Source organism: Aedes aegypti, chromosome 3 (genome assembly GCF_002204515.2).
Source record: "Aedes aegypti strain LVP_AGWG chromosome 3, AaegL5.0 Primary Assembly, whole genome shotgun sequence".
NCBI classification, from domain to species: domain Eukaryota; kingdom Metazoa; phylum Arthropoda; class Insecta; order Diptera; family Culicidae; genus Aedes; species Aedes aegypti.
Window position 1 is genome coordinate 89,732,618 of NC_035109.1, and position 24,035 is coordinate 89,756,652.

The window sequence follows — 24,035 nt, forward strand, 5'->3', positions numbered from 1 at the left end:
CATGTCAATTAATGAAGAATGATTTAGGTATCTACTTATTGGGTCACTCCTAAGCATCTGGAACTGGTTCTGCCTAAGCCAATTAGGGGACTTTTCAGTTTCATGTCCAAAACCTATTGTGCAACGTCTCAATCTTCATGAATTCGACAGAACATGTCAATAAATGAGGAATAGACCCTGTGTTGCCTCCTGCACAGGTTCCAGGAAGGCCTATTTTATGACATTTCCGTTATTTGAAGGAAAAAATATGTCAATAAATGAAGAATGACCTCGCTACTAACAGATCTGGCCACTCCAGAGCTCAAGGAACAGGCGCCTCCGAAAACTCCGAAACTTTTCCGTTATATGCACAAAACATGATGTAAAGCATAATGAAAATTCTGAAAAGTATTCAAATAAACAAAAAGCATACAAACTGACTTCACTGATGCAGTCATAGGCAGGATCTTTCTAAATAGATGTTTTCCACGATTTTTTTTGAAAATCTGTCATACAGATCTTCATGAATACGCCAGGAATGCACTGTGCAACTAGTTAAAACTCAGCGGAAAGCTGAGAAGGAAACTAACAAGGAATCCACCAGAACTTTGTTTCGAAGATCAACAGTAATCCAACAAGAATCCTTAAAAGGTGTTGGCTATAATGTTACCAAAAATCTGTTGTAAACTTCAAAGAACTTTTCAATTTCATAAAAAAAAATTCTCGTAATTACTCAGGGTTCTCAATCAACAAAACTTAAAAGGCATTCGTTATAGAACTCAACATGAATACATTGAAGCCTCCTGTATTTTGCCTGTGTTGGTAGCAAAGCTCAAAGCTTTGAGCCAACCCTTTTCCAGTAGAGAAGCTAGGCAAAATACAGGACGCTTCGATGCTTACTAACTTTAAAATGGCTTGCTCAATTTTCAACACCTAATTAAATTTCAATCTTGTCGCTCCCTTGCGACGCCTATGCAACTATTCGTTTCCATCATTTACTTCTATAGACTCCCTTTACCTTTGAGTCGCATGACCGATATAGCCATAAAACAATAATAATGAATACACCATGGAAACAGTCTCAAATATAAAATTCTGAAATATAAATTTCAGAAGTGTTAACATATAATCTATAACTTTGATAACACTTAGAGAAATAAATGACCTACCAGCTTCTTCTACACGCCGTATATAGCACCACCATGACAAATGCGTGTCAACAAGTCTAAACTCCACTTTATTCTCAATAAGGGACTATTCAAATATGACGCCCATCAGGAGGTCTACGAAAGTGTGACAGTGCAGGTATTAGTTATTGGAAAAAGCGTAACAAAGGGGGAAGGTGTTCAGAAACCCCTTAAAATGATGGACGTCGAATTTAAATCGTCCCTAAGGTCAACCGTGTGTTGCTCAGGCTAGAGTATATTGCATGCCATATCAAGATTTTAATCAAGTATGCGGGCCGCTTGAAATTTTCAAAATGTTTCATGCGAGATTCTGGTGATCCCTGACTGGGTCTAGGAGTTCTCTAACTGGATTCTGGCAAATCCTTACGGGATCCTATGTTTTTGAATTGAGAATTTTCAATGAATTCTTGAAAATACTGAAAATCTGGGTATTCCTATCGGACTTTAGGACTTTCTTGCGAGATCTTCAGATTGTATATAGGGGATGCTGTTCGAAGTCTATCGATTCCTGGTAAATTCCTAAGAATTCTAAGGTAGCCAGTGAATTTTTAGTGGAATACTGTGGATTTCTAGTTGTATTTTGAATATTCATGGCAAGATCTTGAGGATTCTGAAAAGGTTTTCCAGCGGATTTTTAAAATTGCTGGTGGAAGTCTGAAGAGTCCTGAGAATTTCGATCAGAGACATGAGAATTGGCAGCAATATTGCAGCGGAATCTTAAAAGCGATATCTTTAAAATTCTTAGCAAGCTCTTGAGTAGATTCTATCTGAGTCCTAAGTAAGATCCTAAGAATTCTAAGCAAGATTCTGTGGATTCCTAGCGAGCTTTTTCAGAGTTCTAGCGGGTTTCTGTAGATTCTTAACGGACACCTGGAGATTCGTATCGGGCTCTGGGGGTTTCATAACGGGATCCGGCGAATTTGTATTGAATTCATAAAATAGTTAAAAAAAAAAACAATTAAAATACATTTCATCCTATTGAAGAGTTAGTTAATATTCTGTTCCAAAAAAATATCATAGTTTTTGTATACAGCAATTGATTTCAGTTGTTTATTTGTGCCCTTGAACTGTAGCCAATCATTTTAAATGAGATGCCTTACTATGCAAGAAATATAAATTTATAAGACTCATTTTCAAATTACCGAGTATTGTCAAATTTGATGCTTGGGCTTACAAGGTAAACAATTGTTTCAAGTTTATTGAACAAGAATCATTCAGTTTTGTAAAACCTGGAACTTTTTTTTTGTAAATACGTTTCTAATGAAATGTATAGCATTTCTGTATTTTTACACTATTTAGAGTAATTGTCCAGTTTTTTAATGAAGGTCACTTATGCGTTTGTTGTTTTTACATGACCAATGTATACAAATAATATACATAACACTCACAAAATATCATTGAAGATATTTCAATAATAAAAAGTTTGTAGAACGCCTGTCACAATTAATATGACTGGTCTATAGATTTATAACATAGTCCGGAAATCTACTTCGAAATGGACCGTTTGGAGGTTTGGCCATCTTTTGGTTTCATAATGATGACGGAACAACGTCCAAATGATATTCTTGAAATTAAAAAATTGGGTTCCGATTTAGGCACGTTTCCGTTTTTGCTACTGAAAATTCCGACTTTGTTGCCAGAAACGGAATCCCGCTGTACTACTGTGCGGCATCGAATTGCCGGACGCTTCGAAAGCCGGCCACTAGCCTTTTTCGCAGTGTTGTTGAAACAAATTCCGATTTCATTTCGCCTAGAATTAATAATTATGACGTCTTTCTCTAAGCATAAAAGCTGTCGAAAAAAGTATTTTTGGGTGATTTAGAATTCCAGACATCCGGACACTTCGAATCAACACTGTTTCTCCAAAAATCTACATGGTATTTTTGGATTCAACATCGTGTAAATTTAACACGAATGAAAGAACATGCCCAACACAGCCATGTGATGATTTCCTTTGAAAACATCAAGTAAAAACTCGTTCACTTGTAAATTCTTGTAAAATCGTTGATCCGATGTTACAAAAAATCCCATGATACCCAAGGGGGGCCAACACGAACGCAACGGTCCGAATGAAGTGGTGAGCAAATGGGCAAACTATTGCCATTACTCTTGGTTTGAATATTTAATCGAACGATTGTACGCTCTAGCTTGCTGTATTCGCACGCAGAATTCATAGTTGAACCATGTATCCATTTATTTCCGCTGCGAATGGCGGAACTCCAGCATGCCAGCTGGCTGCCCGCTAGGTAGAGGTCCACATTCATTCATTTCTAATTTAGCCTCTAGGTCTGGATGCCCTTTTCCCGAATAACTCGCACTTATCTATGCATACCGTATTATGGTATTATATCATGAATAGGTATTGTTCAGTAATCCGAGTATTTGTTCTCATCTCAATTCAGTATTACTATGGTATTGAAAATGTTGCTTAAAACAATTGTAAATACCTCATAGAGGTATTAGAAAGCCTTTGAGGACGGCTTGAAGTATTGAACTACTGTTTCACTTATATATGAAAATTGATCATTGATATTGCAATACCTGATCTAATTATTAGTTTGGTGTTTGTAGAGTATGCATGAGACGAGTATTGAAAATTATCTGGTATGAAATACCCTAGTTTGGTATTCTGCAGCAATTTTCTTGTGCTCGAGTTCCCTCGATTCTACCGAACAACCCACACGAACCCAACGAATTATCCTTTCGCCTAGGGCAAGGAACTCTGCCGTCGCTCTGCCATCCAGTAGGCATACTACGAATCCAGCTAACCCAGCGCATGCAGCGTGGCTCCTCGGAAGCCAGTTCAGTGTGACTAGCATGTAAATTACAGTTCACTGCTAATGGTTCCAGAAAGTACGGTGGTTGTGGTTTTCCACTTCTAGCAAGCATTTCGTCTGGTGCTGCCATCCGAATCGACTGACAATGGAACAAGCTACCAACGACGAGATGACGGTTCAATCGAAATCGGGCCGGTTGCGTACCGATACAAGCTTGGGTAGTATAGAGTGCGACTTATTTTTCGAAAGTTCTTAAAACCAAAAGTTTTTTTTTATGCTCTTCTGGGTTCAAATCGCATAGAAAGGGAATCCTCAAAGTTTGAGCCAAAAATATGAAAAAAAAACATATGTTTCTCAATTAATTTTGAGGTTTCGCTTTTTTGTGATTTGAATTAAAACAACACACGAACTTCTGGTTTCGATAACCTAGTCGACAAATAAGCCGCACCCTATTGGGAGCGCCTAAATGCACGGCAAGTACGGTCCGATTCGCTTCTGCACCAGATAAATCAGATTCCACTCGTGGCGACAACTCACAGCAGGGAGTTTGTCAAAAAATTTACAGCCCCCACCCGAACCGGAAGTTGCGGTTGATGACGATGATGTTGTCGGAGCCTGGTGCTTTCTAGTTTGTGGAGAGCCCCCAGGGTTGACCTTTTTGAATATTCATGTCCCCTCGAATAATATTTGACGGTGGATTATATCAGGAAATCGAGGGTAAATGTGTAGTGTATACTCACTTGTGGTCCAGTGACGCCGCAGCATCGTCCTTCGCTTTGCAGCCGATCCCAGAGATCGGTTAATTCGATTGAATTTCCATATTCATTGGCTAGACGAGATCTGTGGGAGAGGAGGGGGTTTGAGGAGAAATCGAGAAAATTGGTTAACAGAGTATGGCAATCGTGATACGGAAAGAACTATGCTGGGAGATATATTTTCTGCTTCATATGGATAACGGTTTATTGATTTAGTTCGATGGGGACCTCAACTAGATTAGAATCATATAAATCGATTACAGGACCGTGTGTAGGTTTCTCAAGGGGGATTTTCGTTTGACACTAGAACCTTCATTTAAGAACGTACACATGTATTAGTAGATTGATACCGTTCGAATACTGACAGAATTCAGTTCGTGTAAGCGGTACCCCATTAAACATTTGACAGTTCAACAGCCGACTAAATAGGTTAAAAAATCGATTGATTGTTACACCGACGCTTATGGAAGTTTAACACAGCGATTGACTGACTAATCGCCAGATTAAATCGGGTGACCGACGAAATCTGGTGTTTAGTAGGTCGACTTGGTTGGATTTTATTTAATCAACCGACTTTTCTAACTATTTAGTAGGATTACGTCGGTACATCCAATCTAATCGGGTGATATTCGGTTGATCCCTGTGTTAAACTTCCATAAGTGTCGGTGCAACAATCGTCCGATTTTTCAACCTATTTAGTCGGCTGTTGAACTGTCAAATGTTTAATGGGGTAGTGTTGTGACTGGTCGAGTAATTCACACAACAGCTGTTTGTTTAACACTTTTATACTTTTATTCTCGAACAATTTAGTTTGGGGGAAAATCCAATGAACATAATAAATATGAATATTTATGCAATGGTTGACTGTACTGAACTGTCAAACGTGCCGAGCAAGGTATATGCATGGGAAGGTATGGTTAAATAATTATCAATGAACTATTATAACTGCCCATAACTGCATATTTGTAACATTCGACAAAAGTAGGCACTGAGTAAATGGAATACCAAGTGTGCATTTCATTGCAGTATGGGAGGAAACTAAATTTTCAAAAAATTACCAGGAACTCAAAAGTGCTTATTTGAGGCTGATATTTGGTACAACTCATATCTTATACTAGGTGAATAGTCAGAAAATAATTCTGATAGAAATTTCATTGCTATTACATTATGAGGCACATTTATAATCCCAATGTGACTGTTATGCGGTTATAATTACCAATGTGACAAAACAACTTGGTATTTTTTTCGAATTTTCTAGAACAATATCACAGATTTAAGTAAGTTGATCGAAAGTATTTATCATTTGATGACTCTCCATGGTATTAACTCCAATTTGTCCAAAATGTCGAATGTGACTGTTGTGCAGTTATGGGCAGTATAGCAAACTGAAATATCATTACAATCTAAGAACTTCAACGGAATTTTCCCGGCCAGACGGGAAAAAAAATCATATCTCGAAACGAAAATATTTTGATCTCATAGCTCAATCTGATATTGAAAAGATGTTCGAAAATTTGGTAGAACTCAATGACATCTGATAATATTTTCACACATGGTCTACGTCTCTGTTTATGAATCCGAAGATCGAGGGTTCGATGCTGATAGTCGGCTTTTTGTTTTTTTTATTCTTGGTCATCTGTCAGATCATATTTTGAGATTGATATGCTGGTCAATCAAGAACTTGCCAGATATTGTTTTGATCTTATAATATCTGAACAATACTTCTCCATACTATTTTCTGATATTATTTTTGATCTTTTATCTCTTATCTTCAACAAACCAATAGCTGATTGTGAACGTGAGTAATTACATTAAAACAACAAATTATGATATTATTATTAGAATTTATTGGCTTTTCTCGGTGAACGCGAACAGAAAACTAACAGAGGGCCATATATGAACAACACAATCGAAATGACACATTGTTGCCTAACGTTTTCAACTTCTATTCATTTCTCTCGTCGCTCGCTTGCGATTGTATCCATCACATTCTTTCATTACTTTCCTTGCCTCCTTCCACTTTGAGTAGTATCGCGTTCACCGAGAAAAACCAATAAACGCTAATAATGATAAAGGGTCATGCGGAGATTAAACTTTGGAACTAAATTATGATATTGTTCTGCTTTTGCCACCTGCTCGGGTGGGGAAACCTGGCCTTTCATATGTTCAACCAATATTAGTTACATACTAACTGCCTAAACAAATCATTGGACAATTAGATTGACGTATTGAGTAGAACTTATTCTTAAAACATCCAAGAACTACCTAGATGTCAGTACAACAGATCTATAACAGCAAATCTACAGCTTGGGTTAAGCCCTGTAGATTTACGAGCGAAATCACTTTTGGGTACATTTTAGGAGAAGTATAACACAATAAGAAATCTATAATACTCTGATCATCATTATTATGCAATCCGAACACTCGATTTCGAACCATCCAGCGTTACAAGTATAAGCCTAATTAGTTTCGCCAGAAAACCATGTTTAGGCATATTCAGCCACAGCACATACGTTACCTTGAAATCAATGAACATTTAAAGAGTCTGCAAGTAATACTCCCGAGAATTACCTAAGTTTATTCACAGGGTCAACGTCTAGTCCGTAGTCGAGCAGCGCTGGCGAAAACTAATCTGCTGTTCGCTGACAAACGCCTTCTCGAGCGATCTCAGTCTCAGTATTTTGTAAGCTGAATTCTATAGGGTAATCTCTCTGTAATTGGCGCACTCCACCTTTCTTGTAGATTGGGCGTATAAGGACCTCTAACCAATTGGTAGGAATTTCTGCGATGTCATACTTCTGCAGAAGTACAAGATGGATCGATTTGTAAAGCTGCTCACTTCCGAACTTGAGAAGATCGACCGTGATCTTATTCTTCACAGCAGATTCACAGTTTTCCAGCACGCATATAGTCTTTCAAACCTCTCCTATGATCGGTGTTCCACAGCTGGACCTTCATCATCTATCTTCACCCGGTTTCTCGCTACATTTCTATACTCACCGTTAAACAACTGCACTTCAACTGCTTCCAGCTACCGCCGTTTGATCGGTCAGCATATTCTCCTCTCAATCATACGATATGTCGCACTGGTACGATATTGTATCATGTGCCGTTGAACGTTGCAGAAAATCTCCTCATACTGTTCGGATTTATGTTATCTAGTGCTTCAATTATCACACTCTCTTCGTGATGTCTGTTCTTTCTGCAATTAATTTCTTCGGCTCTCGCTTCTCCTAGCGGTATTCTTCACGACTGTCACTCTCTGGTACTCTTCATTGAACCAGTTCCAATTACTTTTCATCTTCCTCCGCTGCTCTGTCTCCTTCCGTCGTTCATCATCTTCTTTCCTTTTCGTTTCCTTCTCCTCTTGACTTCCCCCGGCGTCGGAGGTTGCCACCAGTACCAGTTAAGGAGACGTTCGCAATGATGGCGCCCTGACTACCGGCGGCTATCGCAGGTGAGAATATTTCGTCTTCTTGCTACGTCAGGTTGACTCGAGTGCCGAGGGCGATCAAACGATTACGGTTTGGGGTTGACTTTCGGTTCATTAGCACCCCGACGATCCGATTCCAGACACTGCTTTCTGCCTCTCGTTTCGTTGCTCTTCCCGCCAGTTTCTCTGCAAGATAGACGTTATCTCCACCACCATCTCCGCCAGATTCCGAAGGTTAGAATCGCTTATCGTTTTGCTTACCATTCTGTCTGCATTGAAGTCCTGTCCAAAAGTAATCGTCGCCGCCCTTCGTTCCATGTTGAACCGCGGGCAATCGAAGACAACAAGTTCCAGAGTTTCGTTTTCGAGGCATCCCATTCTTGCTGCCACTTGACCAGCAAGCCGATCCTCGTCAATTTCCTCACCTGTCTAGTGCCTCTCCGCTCTCGATGTCGTCTCCAAGGATGATGCAAATCGGAATCATCCCGGTGATCACACATACTGCTTCCGACGTTATTGTTCTGTATGCGCTTGCTACTCTCATGGCCATGAGCCGGAACGTGCTGCGCGTCCCGATTGCGCTTGGTTTGCAGTGCTGTACCCCAGGCCGGAACTCCGCATCTCAGTATCGACAATTATACGCTAGACAGAAGACGACTCTTACTGCTTCTCGAACCATGAGCGTTCGGTATGATCCCTGTAAGTGCGTTGGTCACCTTTGCCGCCTTCTCACATTCACATGGCTGTTGAAGTTTACTCGATCGTCTATCATCAGGGCGTTGATTTCCTCGGTCCACCAGTACGCGGGACGTCGATCGTGCAGAGCTTCCGTTTTCGTGACATCGTTGTATCACATGCCCATGCCATCGCTTTTGTTAGCCCTACCGCATCCAAGTTCATCACATCGCTGTCAGAGCTTCAACGAAAAGATTTTTGTGGAAAGCCTTCGTCGTCTTCCACTGCCGGTCACCAATTATGTTTCTCTGCACTGCCGCAGCGTTCCGCTGGCCAATCCTGTAGCGTATCGCTTGGTAATCGCTATGGGTGTACTCTTCGCTTACCCTCCAGTTCATGTTGCCCGCCAGTGATGGGCTACAAAATGTAAGGTCGATAATCGACTTCCGTCCGTCTTTCCGAAATGTGCTAACGGTGCCTTCGTTGCACAATCGTACGTCTAGCTTTGCTAGAGCCTCCAGTAGGTTGTAACCTCTGGCATTGGTTACCCTGCTACCCCACTCCACGGCCCATGTATTGAAGTCACCTCCGATCAGCACTGCCCAGTAAACACACCATCGTATATGATGCTATATAAGAGTACAATGATGGATGCGATATACGTACATCTTGCATGCAGCCTTATGGCGCATGTACGTATATCGCCTCCACTTGTGTACCCTTATGCGCGATCGTATACGAGTTTGTGTTGACTGGGTGGCTTTCGACCAACTGACTCATCGATCAACTACTCCATCTTCTTCTTCTTCTTCTTCTTATTCTTCTTCTTGGCATTAACGTCCCCACTGGGACAGAGTCGGCTACTCAGATTAGTGTTCTTATGAGCACATCCACAGTTATTAACTGATTGCTTTCTTTGCAAAACTTGCCATTTTCGCATTCGTATATCGTGTGGCAGGTACGAATATACTCTATGCTCAGGGAAATAAAAGAAATTTCCATTACGAAAAGATCCAGGACCGACCGGGAATTGAACCAAGACACCTTCAGCATGGCTTTGCTTTGTAGTCGTGGACTCTAACCACTCGTCTAAGGAAGGCCCCAACTCGTCCATCATCCGACTAAATTCTTCGAGTTGTCGATTGTTCGCCGTGTCAACTAGTAGCCGAATCGTCGCTGACAGTGTTCTGTCGTACGACTTCTTCAGATGGATTGCCATGGCCTTCTCTCCAAGCCTGCTTTGCCTCCGCTGATCCTCACTCACCTCGTCCACGGTTGTTATCTCGTCCAGATAGCTGCTTTCTGAGTAAGTGCTCTTACGTCAGCCTTGTTCGCCAAAGAATTTGCGGCTAGCTCCTGATAGACCGAGCTTTTGATCGCTGGGTCACTCTTCAGCTCAAACAGCATCTTCCCAATCTGGGTGCGCCGCGTTCTAACCACGTTTTTTCCGAGGTCCTTCTGGTTCGGACCATTATTAAATTTTCGAAGGATATCTGCGCACATTGTTTGGTCGTTTGCCTTAACAAGTATGGCATCCCCTTTCGACCACTCACACTGCGGGCATCTGTTTTTCCCGTCCTTTTTCTTCTCCACCTTCTCTTTCTGTTTTTTTTTTCATATTCACGCTCGTTCAGATCTACTCAAAAGTGAGTAGATTTCGACTCACTTCGGAACAAAGTGGAACTGCTCAAAAGTGAGTAACACCATCGTTACTCACTTTAGAGTAACATTGTCAAATGTCAATATGGGAGTAACACTTACTCACTTTGTTTAATCTGTAATTTGCGAAAGTGAGTAGATGTCACTCACTTCAGGAAATAATATTTTTGGAAATAAATGTATTATGTTATTCATAAAATCAGAAGAAATATACAAAGAGCATAACATTTATTCATTATCTCTTACATAACTATATGAATAATACATGATAACAAGTAAAATAATTTGATATTTGTGTTGAAATTTTCGTTGCTCTTGAATGGATCCCCGGATGTTATAAATCTCTGGGGGAATGATGAAAGTCATGGAGGATGTAGTTTGACCGAGCCAGTAACCTTCCTGTAAAGAATTGATGATTAGTTCAATAAAAAGTACGACGGTAAAACTTACTATTTAATTTTTTTTGTTCTTGCGGTTATTCGATCAAAACCAGGACTTGGTCATTTTCACTCCGACCTCGCTTCACTTGATATCAGGATCATTGACTTCGCAACACTAATATGGAATTCGCCGGTTGGACTTCCGAAGCGAAGTTTCAAGCAAACTAACTGTCATTGCTCTGCCGGCTCGGCTTTTGTCTCGACTGTTTTTGAAAACAGTCCGACATCACGTCGATGGAAGAAATTTCATCACAACGGAGGATTTGTCAGTTCGAGCGCGCGAAATTTTCACAAGTCTTTGACGTTTACAAAGTAAGTCAAATATGTTTGTGTTTACTCAAAAGTGAGTAAGGTCTTTTTCTTTCATGGTTGAGTAAAAAGTTACTCACTTTGATAAAATAAAGTTACTCACTTTTGGTGGCTAACTTGAAACTTCAAAAGTGAGTCAAAGTTACTCTCTTTTGAGTAGATTTGAACGAGCGTGTTTGGCGTTGACGACGGTTTGCCATTCGTCATCGTTACTGTTATTATCCGGCGCACCTTTTTTTTGCTCGGTGCGTTGCTTTTTTGGGTCTTCTTCTTCTCCTGGTGACACTCTGTCTTGCTTCTTCGTAGGTTTGTCACCTCGTACCTTCGGGGTCCTAAACTCGTCAGCCGCTGCTTCCTCCGTAACATTTTGCAGTGCCTTTTCGGCAAGCTCTGCTCTCATCTTAAGCGCTTTCTGTTCGTTCATGGCAGCGTTGACTGAGAATTTGATGCTCGTCAGCTTGCTCTTGAGCGCGGTTTGCAAATTGTGCCGGTCCTCGACGTACTGGATGAGTTCATCGACCTTATTTTTCATCTCCGTCAATCTCGAGTTTTCACGTTAATGACCTCCAAGAGCTGCGTTGTTGCTCGATTTCGGTGCGTACACTGGACTCTGATTCCCTAATCCTCCTTGTAGTCCTTGTGCCTCAACATTGCTACGAGCTACTGCTATACGTCGGTAGATGTCTTTTCTGTCTGTTCTATCTGTTCGTTTCGATTTGCCATTCGTCATCATTCCCGTCCTTTTCCGGCACCATTTTTTTCCGCTCGTTGCGCTGCTTTTTTGGGTCTTCTTCCACTCACACTGCGAGCATCTCTGAATCCCTAATCCTCCTTGTAGTCCTTGTGTCTCACATTGCTTCGAGCTACTGCTATACGTCGGTAGACTCTCCGTGGTATGCATATCCTCGCATCGATTCCTGCGGTGTTGAACTCCATTGTGTCAGCATTGTTTTGGAAATTATTCATTTTAGTGGGTTCCTTCTCTAAGCTGCTATCTTCGCCCGGCTTAGTGATCCCATGGTGATGTTTGCAAGCATTGACGCCATGCTAGGGTTGATCCGGCCCCTTATGGGGTGTCAAGTTCAGAGCTAGATCGGCGTAAGCCTGTCTGTTCCGTCTATTGTTCTGTCTATTCTCTCTGTGTTCTGTTTGTTCTGTTTGTTCTGCCTGTTCTGTCTGTTCTGTCTGTCTGTTCTGTTTGTTTTGTCTGTTCTGTCTGTTCTGTCTGTTCTGTCTGTTCTGTCTGTTCTGTCTGTTCTGTCTGTTCTGTCTGTTCTGTCTGTTCTGTCTGTTCTGTCTGTTCTGTCTGTTCTGTCTGTTCTGTCTGTTCTGTATGTTCTGTCTGTTCTGTCTATTCTGTCCGTTCTGTCTGTCCTGTCAATTCTGTCTGTTTTGTCTATTCTGTCTTTTCTGTTTGTGTTCTGTCTGTTCTGTCTGTTCTGTCTGTTCTGTCTGTTCTGTCTGCTCTGTCTTTTTTGTCTGTTCTGTCTAATCTGTTTATTGTGTCTGTTCTGTCAGTTCTGTCCGTTCTGTCTGTTTTGTTTGCTCTGTCTTTTCTGTCAGTTCTGTCTGTTCTGTCTGTTCTGTCTGTTCTGTCTGTTCTGTCTGTCCTGTCTGTTCTGTCTGTTCTGTGTGTTCAGTCTTTTCTGTCCGTTCTGTCTGTTCTGTCTGTTCTGTCTGTTCTGTCTCTTCTGTCTGTTCTGTCTGTTCTGTCTGCTCTGTCTTTTTTGTCTGTTCTGTCTAATCTGTTTATTGTGTCTGTTCTGTCTTGTCTGTCTGTTCTGTCCGTTCTGTCTGTTTTGTTTGCTCTGTCTTTTCTGTCAGTTCTGTCTGTTCTGTCTGTTCTGTCTGTTCTGTTTGTTCTGTCTGTTCTGTCTGTTCTGTCTGTTCTGTCTGTTCTGTCTGTTCTGTCTGTTCTGTCTGTTCTGTCTGTTCTGTCTGTTCTGTCTGTTCTGTCTGTTCTGTCTGTTCTGTCTGTTCTGTCTGTTCTGTCTGTTCTGTCTGTTCTGTCTGTTCTGTCTGTTTCTGTCTGTTCTGTCTGTTCTGTCTGTTCCGTCTCTTTTGTCTATACTGTCTTTTCTGTCTATGTTCTGTCTGTGTTCTGTCTGTTCTATCTGTTCTGTTTGTTCTTTCTAATCTGTTTATTGTGTCTGTTCTGTCTTGTCTGTCTGTTCCGTCTGTTCTGTCTGTTTTGTCTATACTCTCTTTTTTGTCTATGTTCTGTCTGTGTTCTGTCTGTTCTATCTGTTCTGTCTGTTTTGCCCGTTCTGTGTTCTGTTTGTTCTGTCTTTTCTGTCTGTTCTGTCTATTCTATCAGTAGAAACATTAACCTAAGCATGCTAATGTCGCTACTGTTCGTGTTACCAACATCTAGTTTGCCACGCGTTGACAGCTTGAGTACCGGTCCTCAAAGTGTCAAATAAATTTGAAAATCATCCACTACAACATGACATCGAACAAACAATAAAAAGATACAGTTAAAGGTATTAATAAACTGATTCAGTTTTTTGAGAACAGCGCCATCAGCGTTCTACTACTAATATTTCTATTGTTCTATCTGTGTTATGTCTGTTCTGTTTGTTCTGTCTGTTCTGTTTGTTCTGTCTGTTCTATCTCTTCTGTCTGTTCTATCTGTTCTGTTTGTTCTGTCTGTTCTGTCTATTCTGTCTATTCTGTCTGTTCCGTATGTTCTGTCTATTCTTTCTTTTCTGTCTGTATTCTGTATGTATTTTGTCTGTTCTATCTGTTCTGTCTGTTCTGTCTGTTCTATATGTTCTGTATGTTCTGTATGCTCTATCTGTTCTGTCTGTTCTGTCTGTTTTGTCTGTTCTATGTTCTGTTTGTTCTGTCTGTTCTTTTTGTTTTTTTGGCTGTTCTGCCTGTTCTGTCTTTTCAGTCCTTTAAGTGATAATCCAGAATTCAGATTTATTTTCAAATATTTCCAAAAGTACCTCTAGAACTTCTGGAAGAATCCGCAGATGAATACTGAATGATACCTTTGAAATATTTGAGCACAAATTCTCATACGAATATACTCGGAAAATTCAGTTAAACTTGTTATTGGTGTGGATCTTTGAGAGATTCTTTGAAGAATGTCATGCACAATTTTTTCTTTAATTTCTAGAGTTAACACTTGCAGAAATTTCCCTGGAGTTTTCTACCTTACAACCAAGATACCTCATGCGATCTTTTCAAACATTTGTGCAGAGGACATTTGAGTTGATTAACTTTACGAATTTCTTAAGTAAACTTAAGGAGTTTTGCAGAAAATGCCAAGGATGAATGAAGGAATTCGAAAAAAAAATAAACTACTAGTGGAGCTTCTGGAGATATTCCAATACGAATTTGTTGCTATGTTAGAATGAAACCTTATCCTAATTGGTACTAGTAATTAATTTTCAAATCGATATATAGAGGTATGAGATTTCAAATATGAAGAGGGTAAAGCTTGTCGATTACAATGGCTTCTCGTGTAGTCTCGAAGATATTATCCTATCAGAGCTTCAATCTATCGTCTAATACTTACTTCAGCATCGGCTGCAGCTCGTGCATCACCCGGTCGAACTTGAACATCCAAAATATGCCCAACATGGCGTCCCCTATTAACAATACGAGTAAAAGCAACCAGTAAGCGTTTAATAATTTCTCCGATAGTCGTAAGGCACCAAGACACCCTATCAGTTGTAAGAAACCTAAAGAAAAAGGGGAAAATGGTAAGGAAATCGATGAACAATGCTTTAACAACACTAAGGGTATTTGGGGTAATATGCACTATAGGGGCAAAATGATTAGTCGGGCTTTCGATGAATATTCTATAAAATGTGAACCATTTCTCTCGGAGCTTGTTTTGCCTAATTTTATGTTAGCACCGAGGATCGTTTTGCCTCCAGGAAGCATATTACCCCAGTTTCCCTTCGTAAACTCAGCAGCAGTACCAACCTGATTGCACCAGCAGCGCTAGGTACGCGTAAATGAAGCTCGGCTGCGTCAGACTGAGCCCGTTCACCAGCAAGCGCTTGTAGTCGGAGAGTAGAATTTTGCCCGCAACGCCACAGAATACAATTACCGCCATCAAGAGCACAGCGTTGCATGTGTAGATCCACAGTCTGTAGTACCTGTGAGAGGGAATCGGAGGAGAAGAAAATTATATTGGGATATTATTGGTTTTTATGGCTTCCGAAACGATTGCAATCAGATCAATGGAAGATTTATCATTCTTAATACAACGGGGTCCTTCATAAATTACGCCACGCTCTTAGGGAGGAGGCAGAGAGTTCAGAGAAACGTGATGATCCATACAAATTTTCGTAATCTCCAAACCATCGCTTTTTCGAAAATCGGAAATTATCTAAAAATACAGTTTAAAATGCGACTGTCCGGCTTTCAAAGCACCACGATATCAGTGTGGTTCTATCAGAATGATTTATTTCGTATCAAGACGTTCGGCATAAATCTGTTTTATACCAGAACATGTAGTTTTTTGAAGAAAGCATATAATTCTCTTTATACTAGGATGAAGCTGAACGGAGCCAACGTCCTTGAAATTATATATAGATTAGTGGTGTATGTAGTTCTTGATAGAATTTAATGCGGAATCTATAAATGAATTTCATGAAGAATATTTAAAGAAACCCATAATGGTATCAATAGTGAAGTTCTTTGATGAATTATCGGTGTTCGATAAAGTATCTCCCAAAACTTTCATGCCTCTTAGACATTCGATAAATGGGACCCACACCTTTTACCGTTGCTTATCGAGAAGAATCATAATTCTTCATTTTGAGTTTGCTTAACTTCCATCCCTTTCTTCCATGAAACCGCAAATCTTCCGAAATATTTTCCACCGCTCACTACAGGAGGGCGGAGTGATATATTGTCGTAATTTAATGTGATTTAATTAGATATCATATTGCGACGACGACAACCGTGGATACGACAGGACGACGATGGTGGAGGCCATTTCAATTCCTGACGTCGTCGTCGTGTGTAAACTTCATCTCCTACGTAGAATTCGTGGCGTCGACATCCCATCGTCTCACGTAAGGAATTTCCATTGCGTAATCAGAAAGTCTTCGTCTAGTATTATAGTGGCAAGAAGAAAAACGGTTGTGCTGGGAAGTCGATAAAATCACAGAGTTTATGGCTCAATTTGGTGCGTGGGTTCCTGGGCGGGTATCCATTCAGGACGAATTTACAGTTTGCAAATATGTACCGTGACGAGACATGGTATTTGCTGTCGCTGAATATGGACACCTTCCAGGTGAACAAGAGAATCCGTTGTACGTTTGTCGACAGGGAATAGAGAAATTATTCAAAGCTTTAGGTAATCTTTTATCGAAATAGAATAGAATCTTTTAGGAAATCATAGAGTAATTTTGGTGTAAATGTTGAAAAAGTTTACCGAAAAAAATCTATAGGAAACTTCAAGAAAATTCGGCAAAGTTTGATGGAAACATTCCGGATATCTTGAAACAATTCCAGAATTGTAATATTATGGCTTTCTCAGTCTTATAAATTAAAACGGCTAGTTTGGCTCAGCCCGACGTTTCGGTGCCGTGTATTGGACCTTCCTTAGCCGAGTGGTTAGAGTCCGCGGCTACAAAGCAATGCCATGCAGAAGGTGTCTGGGTTCGAATCCCGGTCGGTCCAGGATCTTTTCGTAATGGAAATTTCCTTGACTTCCCTGGGCATAGAGTATCATCGTACCTGCCACACGATATACGAATGCGAAAATGGCAACATTGTCAAAGAAAGCTCTCAGTTAATAACTGTGGAAGTGATCTAAGTTGAGAAGCAGGCTCTGTCCCAGTGGGGACGTAAATGCCAAGAAGAAGAAGAAGACTGGACCTTTTTCAAGAGCTAACTAAAATCGAATACATAATTAAACTAGAATACCTTTACTAAACTAGAAACAATTATCAAGACAAATATAGAATAGTGAATCATGATAGGATTTTAAAAATAGGTTTATTTGATACAAGAAAAACCAAAGAGTTACTGCTACAAGGGAGAAATATAAAATCTGTGTGAACATCTTTGTTTTTGTTCAAAACTATCAATGCACTAGCGCAACTACTAGCACAAGTGTGCATTTTTTTTTCTTGTAGCAGTGGTTTAATTCTTTTGATTGGCACAAAGATGTTTTGTTCTTGAGTAATCCAATATTGGTACCAGTACCCTAAAGTTATTTCCTGACATGGATCCTTGATGAGAACGTCGATTCTGCGTTTCGGGTTTTTAGATGTCAACTAAATTCCTCATTATTTTTCGTGCTGTTTTAAAAGATTTTTGAAGCAATTTCTAAACGAACAATATGATAAATCATTGAAACTTTACTTGAGAGATTTTTTCCCGGTATATCTTTCCACGATTTGTGGAACTACCATAGGAATATCTGAGGTAAATATCCTACATCACTTGGACAAAAAAGATTAATTTTATTCTTCTGATGGAATTGATAGTCATGCACTTAGCGCAGAAGTATTTGGCACTAAATGGCTATCCATGGGCATGGCCAGAGGGAGCAGGGAGGAAGTATTGCCCTCCCCCTCCATGGCCGACGTTTGTTTGTATTAAAAAAAAAGTCTTCGAAATCCACATTTCCGTAAAACTGCGCCATAATAAACTTTTTTAGTAACTCTAGGAATCCGATTCAAAATCAAACTTCTGTCGAAGATCTTACCAAACATCATTAATTTGCCATGGAATCCGATAAGAGATGACTGTACTTATTCGTTAGGTTTTTTTCTAGGATTAATTTCAATATTCTACTATATATTTTAATTTTGATTGTCCAAGAAATTTCTTCAATAAACATACCAGAATTTATTCTAGAAATTGTTCTTGGGAGTAACTCGAATATCCCTATCGTGTTTTCAACAATATCTCAAGATATTGACCCTGATAAATCTCTCGAAATTTGTATAGAAATTCTCCCTGGGACTATTTAAAGGATTTCTTACAAAGTTCATCAACATTCGTAGAATAATTTCCAAAATTCTCAAGATTTTCAAGAGTTTTTTTCAGAAATACTTGAAACATGTCTTATTGGTTTCTCCAGCAATTAATCTTGTAACTTCCCTAAAATAAAATTCTCAGAATTCCTCTCAGGGTTTCTTTCAAGTATACATTAGAAAAAAAAGATCGAAGGCAAAGAATCTTCTTAGGATTTGAAGCATTTCAATTCAAATTCTTATGGGTTTTATTTTTGTAATTATACTACTTTTTGTGGTTTAGTGACAAAATGTCGAAAGACAAAACGTCGAAAGACAGAACGTTAAATGACAAAACGTCAAAAATGATTGAATTCTTTTATTCTTATTCTTTTGCATAGCATGCATAGCATAGCATAGATTGACTGTACATGTCAATGGTTACTACTCCGTGATTGATCGGAACTGGTAAGAATTGCACTACGATCCAAATGAATAAGGGATGGGAGTTTCCGCTTACTCTCGAAGTGCAATTTTAGCAGATCTAATATTATTGATCAATAACGACGCCGGCCAAGTCCTTACAGTCAGTTGGGATGGGGAAGGAATGTTAGGGTGTAATGATTGTTGCTTCTAGAGACCGAAAATACCTCTGCATCTCCACAATCACCACGGGAAGGGTGTTTATTAGTGAGTGAGGAAAAGATCTGGGAGTGGTGCAATCCATGGACAAGGGGGATATATACGACTTGTATTTAAAGCTAGTTTTGTATTTTTGTCTCGAGAAGTTTTTGGTAGAAGCTTTAAAAAATACGTCAACATCTATAATGTCGAACAATTCAAAAGACTTTTTTATCAATGACGAAAACTGAAAATTACATGTATATATTTTAAATTATATGAAACAGGAATAATACCGACACTTGTAGTGACGAACCATACATAGTTTGTTTGAAAATTACATATGAGTATTACTGTGCATTTTGTCTCGATATGGTAGAAGTTTTAGAAAATAGTCAACATTCACAATGTCGAACAATTCAAAAGATATTTTTAATAATGTCAAAAAGAGAAAAATTTATGTATATTGAAATTGTATAAGAAAAAAAGCATAATGCCGACACTTATAGTGATGAACTATACAAAGTTTGTTTTAATATTACATAAAAGTTACGCTTTCAAGAAAAAATGTGTTATCATAAGCATAAAACGAACTCACCAGTTGGTAATTCATTCTCGACTAAACACAAAACTGACACTGACAGCAAAACTTCTTGGCGTCCCGAAAACAAATTGCTTGGGCCTTCGCAAATACCTACCCAGCAAGACGCTCCAAAACAGTGAAAACAAAAAAAATTCTCCGGCGACGAAAACACGCGCGAAACCGTGAGCAAAATCTATCGGACGACACAAAACCGATCTGTCCTGTTTGGGCTTCATGAAGCACTACCCAGCTAGACGCTCCAAAACAGGAAAAAAAATATTCTCCGGCGACGAAAACACGCGCGAAACCGTGAGCAAAATATATCGTGAATTCTTTTATTCTTATTCTTTTGGAAGAAAATCCTTCTTCCAAGAAATTTTCGTTGCATTCCAATTTTCGCTTTTTGACATTTTATCCTTTCGACGTTTTGTGAAAGAGATTCAAATTATCTTTCATATTTTCGTCGCAAAAGCTTGTGACAGAACTGTAAACAATACAACAGGTTTTGGAAAATTTAAGCATCCTCCACACGAGCCATAATTTCATCCCATTTATCGGCCTGCATTCACACAACGCACATGAATTTTGTCGTTCGTGGAAGATAACGAGCCACGAAAGAAAATAAGACAGACACACACCACCCTCTGTTTGACACACTATCATTCTGTTCAAGGCGAGTATTTTCCATTTTCTGTTTTATTTTTTTAGATGACCGAGAAGCGAATGACCGCTTTTGCGGTTAAAGCCTCGTTAAACCAACCAACCAACCAACCTGTTTTATATTTACAATCAAAGGTATATTTGATGATCCAATAGATTATAATTAAGTTGTTTAAGTTAGCATTACAAGAAAATGTGAAAGTTATTACCAGCTATGCAAAACGTTAATCACCCAAACGGCTCGATACCATTGAGTTGGGCCCAGATAGCCGTAGCGGTAAACGCGCAGCTATTCAGCATGACCATGCTGAGGGTCGTGGGTTCGAATCCCACTGGTCGAGGATCTTTTCGTAAAGGAAATTTTCTCGATTCCCAGGGCATAGAGTATCATCGTACCTGCCACACGATAACACATGCAAAAAATGGTCAATCGGCAAAGAAAGCTCTCAGTTAATAACTGTGAAGTGCTCATAAGAATACTAATCTGAGAAGCAGGCTCTGTCCCAGTTGGGACGTAACGCCAGAAAGAAGAAGAACCATTGAGTTGCTGCCCTTGAACGCTCTCTCGCCAAGTACCCAACGTGAGATTAACATTCATAGGGCTCTCCGATTCCGATGTGCCACGAATTGTTTGTTATAGCTCACAAACTGTTACACTTACTGAATATAATTCTAACGGCTTATTCGGATCAAAATCTAAACTCTACAAAACAATATTTAATTCATAATATAATATTATTGTTATTTTACCACAGGAATCGTGGTAGCACATCCACTTCAGCTATTAAACACTTTTATTTTTGGTATGGAAATTTTAATAGCCAAACAACGTTAGAATTACTCTCGTGAGAGCTTCCTCGTTGCGATATGACAGAGTGAGATCATGATAGGTAGATTCGTCTCGCGATAGTGAGAAGACTGGTTTCCACAGTATCGCTTGGGCGTCGTGATACTTAACAGCCCTGAAATAGACATTGACAGTATTCCTGAAATAATTCTTAAAATTATTCCTGAGGAAAGTCAATAATTTTTTTTGAAGGGATCTGTTGAGAAATTGTAAACCATTTGTAAAACTTCCTGAGGAATAGTTTTTTTTTGTTGTTTAGAGGAATTCAAGAAAAAATATTTGAAAAATCTTTGTAGTAGTTTACGGAGGAGTCTTTGCAATAAATGTTACTATAAATACCAGGAACTAATGCCTCGTGGTTTGAAAGCTTTGCATTTTTTAGGCAACATAACCAGCAGAAAAACTGAAATCAAATCTTGAAGAAATCTCTACAGGAATCCCAAGGCATATTCTTGATAAATTTCTGAGATTTAACTAAATTAATAACTGGAAAATCTGGGTTTGAAGGTGACGTTTAAGGTTAGTTTTGAAAGAAAATAGATTTGTTATTTGCTGAAGATTTCTTGGAAGTACGTTGAATTTTGTTGGGCATATGAAAGAAAACCGGTTTTGACCATAATTAGAAAATGCACGAGTCCTTGTCACATGATTGGCTTGCCTGGAATTGCGAATCCGTGGTATAATAGTAATAGGCAAATTGTTCAAAGTGGTTGGAGAGTGTAATATTTTGTGTACCTGTATTTATGTTTGCTCTTCGCATAACACTGTTACAGGCAGAATGTTATGAGGAAATATAAACGGAATATAAACGAACCGAAGGAAAAAGTAATGGTAGCTTCTAGGAAAGAATTTTCCAATTCGGTTTAAAACTCCACACATAGAAGACATTTTACTAGCGACTATCTGTATATGATGATCCCAGGATAAGGTAGAGTCAAAGTGAACTCCAAGATATTTGAAGCAATCGACTTTCTCGATTATATCATCACCTAGTACTAAGCGTGGTTAAGCTGGAATGGTTTTCCTAGGGGATCTAAAAACCATGTACTTAGTTTTATGATGTTATATCATTTGTATGGGCAGTGTTGTGTGAAGACCCAAGCTGTCCGACTCGTTTTTCATGCGCTCGAAGGGATTTTTTTTGCAGTTGGTACTTCATTCGCGCGCCATCGGAGTGATTTTATATCCCAGCTTATACGTGTTGAATTCGAGATTGTGACTATTTGGTAGAGGATGGATTACCAATTGGTGAGCTCGTTCCATGCTTGTTATAACATATTTGTATCATGGTATATGTTTTTATGTATTTGTTAAACAAACTATTGATGGTTCGTCACTTTAAGTGTCGATATAAGCGCTTATCTATGTTTAGTAAAATTTCGGGATTCAATCCTTGTCGACGCATTGATCACTTCTTAAACAGAGGTTACACGAATCGTATCATTTACCAAGGTGAATCCTGATCATGTAGCTTTTTAACCCCCCCACTAACAAAACTCCTTCCCGTGACAACCATGAAGATGCAGAGGTATACTCGGTATTTATTAACAATGGATGTAAAGCCTTCCTTAGCCGAGTGGTTAGAGTCCGCGGCTACAAAGCAAAGCCATGCTGAAGGTGTTTGGGTTCGAATCCCGGTCGGTCCAGGATCTTTTCGTAAAAGGAAATTTCCTTGACTTCCATGGGCATAGAATATCATCGTACCTGTTACACGATATACGAATGCGGAAATGGCAACTTTGGCATAGAAAGCTCTCAGTCAATAACTGTGGAAGTGCTCATTGAACATTGAGCTGCTGAGAAGCAGGCTCTGTCCCAGTGAGGACGTAATGCCAAGAATAATAAGAAGAAAAAAAATTCTAATTGATGTACCAATCATTATTTTAACAGCGTTCTGATGTTTTTCTGTACCAAAGTTGTAGTAAATGCTGTTTTTTAAATTGAAAAAAGAAGAAAGGATCCTGATGGACAACCTAATAAACACCAAATAACTATGCCCAAAACTGTTCGGCCAGTAATGCCTAATTTTCTCTTGGAATTCCTCGGCTGAAGTTGTTCCGTCCGGAAGCCGTCTGTCCCGGATTACAGACGGGAAGTACGAGCCCCGGCTAACCAAAGCAACCAACCGACCGGCCGGGGAGTCGGTGGCAAATTGTAGATTTCCCTTTTGCCTGAATCAAATCCGCATCCTTGGAAAACATTTCTGGAACAGGGTTTTGGTTTGGTAGTTGTACCAGCCAGAAGCAGCAGCACCGTCTGAAGCTTTCAGATGGTCGTAAATATGGAAGTGTTATTTAATTAAATTTTTCCTGCATGTAGATGAATGGGCTTGCGGGGCAGAGTTGTCTGTGGCGTGGTGCTCTGCAGTTTCGGTGGTGATGTGTGTTGTTTGGAGGGGATGACTATAATTTGATTTTGGATTTCTTCATCATGGCCAACTAGTTGAAAGTGGCTGTTTTTTTTTCAGTGAAAATGCACTTGAAAGTTGTTGAAAGCTGGAATAATAAATACTCTACATCAGAGACGCATTTGCTTATGATTCAAGTTCATGTTCAAAGCAGCTATAAACTGAAACTTATTTGAAACCTGGAACCTAACTCATAAGAGATCCAAACTTTTTTGTTTATCGTAATGATCCACTTGATGGGGCATATAAAGAAGTTGCAATCATCATCCATAGGCATTTAAAACATCCACTTTTATCGTCATTTGAAACTAAAGTTTTTGAAACTTTAGTTGTATTAGTTGAAACACAGCTTAGTAAATATATTCAATATATTCAATTCAAAAATATGAAAGCTCCTGGCGATGATGGAATTTTCTACATCCTCATCAAGAAACTTCCAGAAAGTAGCTTATCATTTTGATATATTTAACAAATGTTTTCAATTAGCATATTTTCCTGACAAATGGAAAAATGCCAAGGTTCTACCAATTTTAAAAACATAATAATAATAATAGAAAAAGCATTCGACAGTGTTTGGCATAAAGGTTTAAAGAACATTAATTTTCCAACATACATTGTTAGAAAAATTCAAAGTTATCTGTCAAATCGTACACTTCAGGTTAATTATCAGAACTCCAGATCTGAAACACTTCCTGTAAGAGCTGGTGTTCCCCAAGGCAGCATTTTGGGGCCAATATCATACAATAAATTCACATCTGACTTACCTGAGTT

The 24,035-nt window shown here is 39.3% G+C and overlaps 1 protein-coding gene across 3 annotated transcripts in view; it reads right to left on the bottom strand.

Moving 5' to 3' along the window:
- The window catches only part of LOC110677676, a 258,589-nt gene that overhangs the window by 40,304 nt on the left and 194,250 nt on the right, over positions 1–24,035 (bottom strand). For all 3 annotated transcript variants that reach the window (XM_021848674.1, XM_021848673.1, XM_021848672.1), the window contains exons 7-9: positions 15,154–15,329; positions 14,741–14,906; positions 4,684–4,783 (exon numbers count right to left, since the gene is read on the bottom strand). In XM_021848674.1, coding sequence (XP_021704366.1) covers positions 4,684–4,783; positions 14,741–14,906; positions 15,154–15,329 — 442 coding nt within the window. The remainder of the gene's footprint in view (positions 1–4,683; positions 4,784–14,740; positions 14,907–15,153; positions 15,330–24,035) is intronic.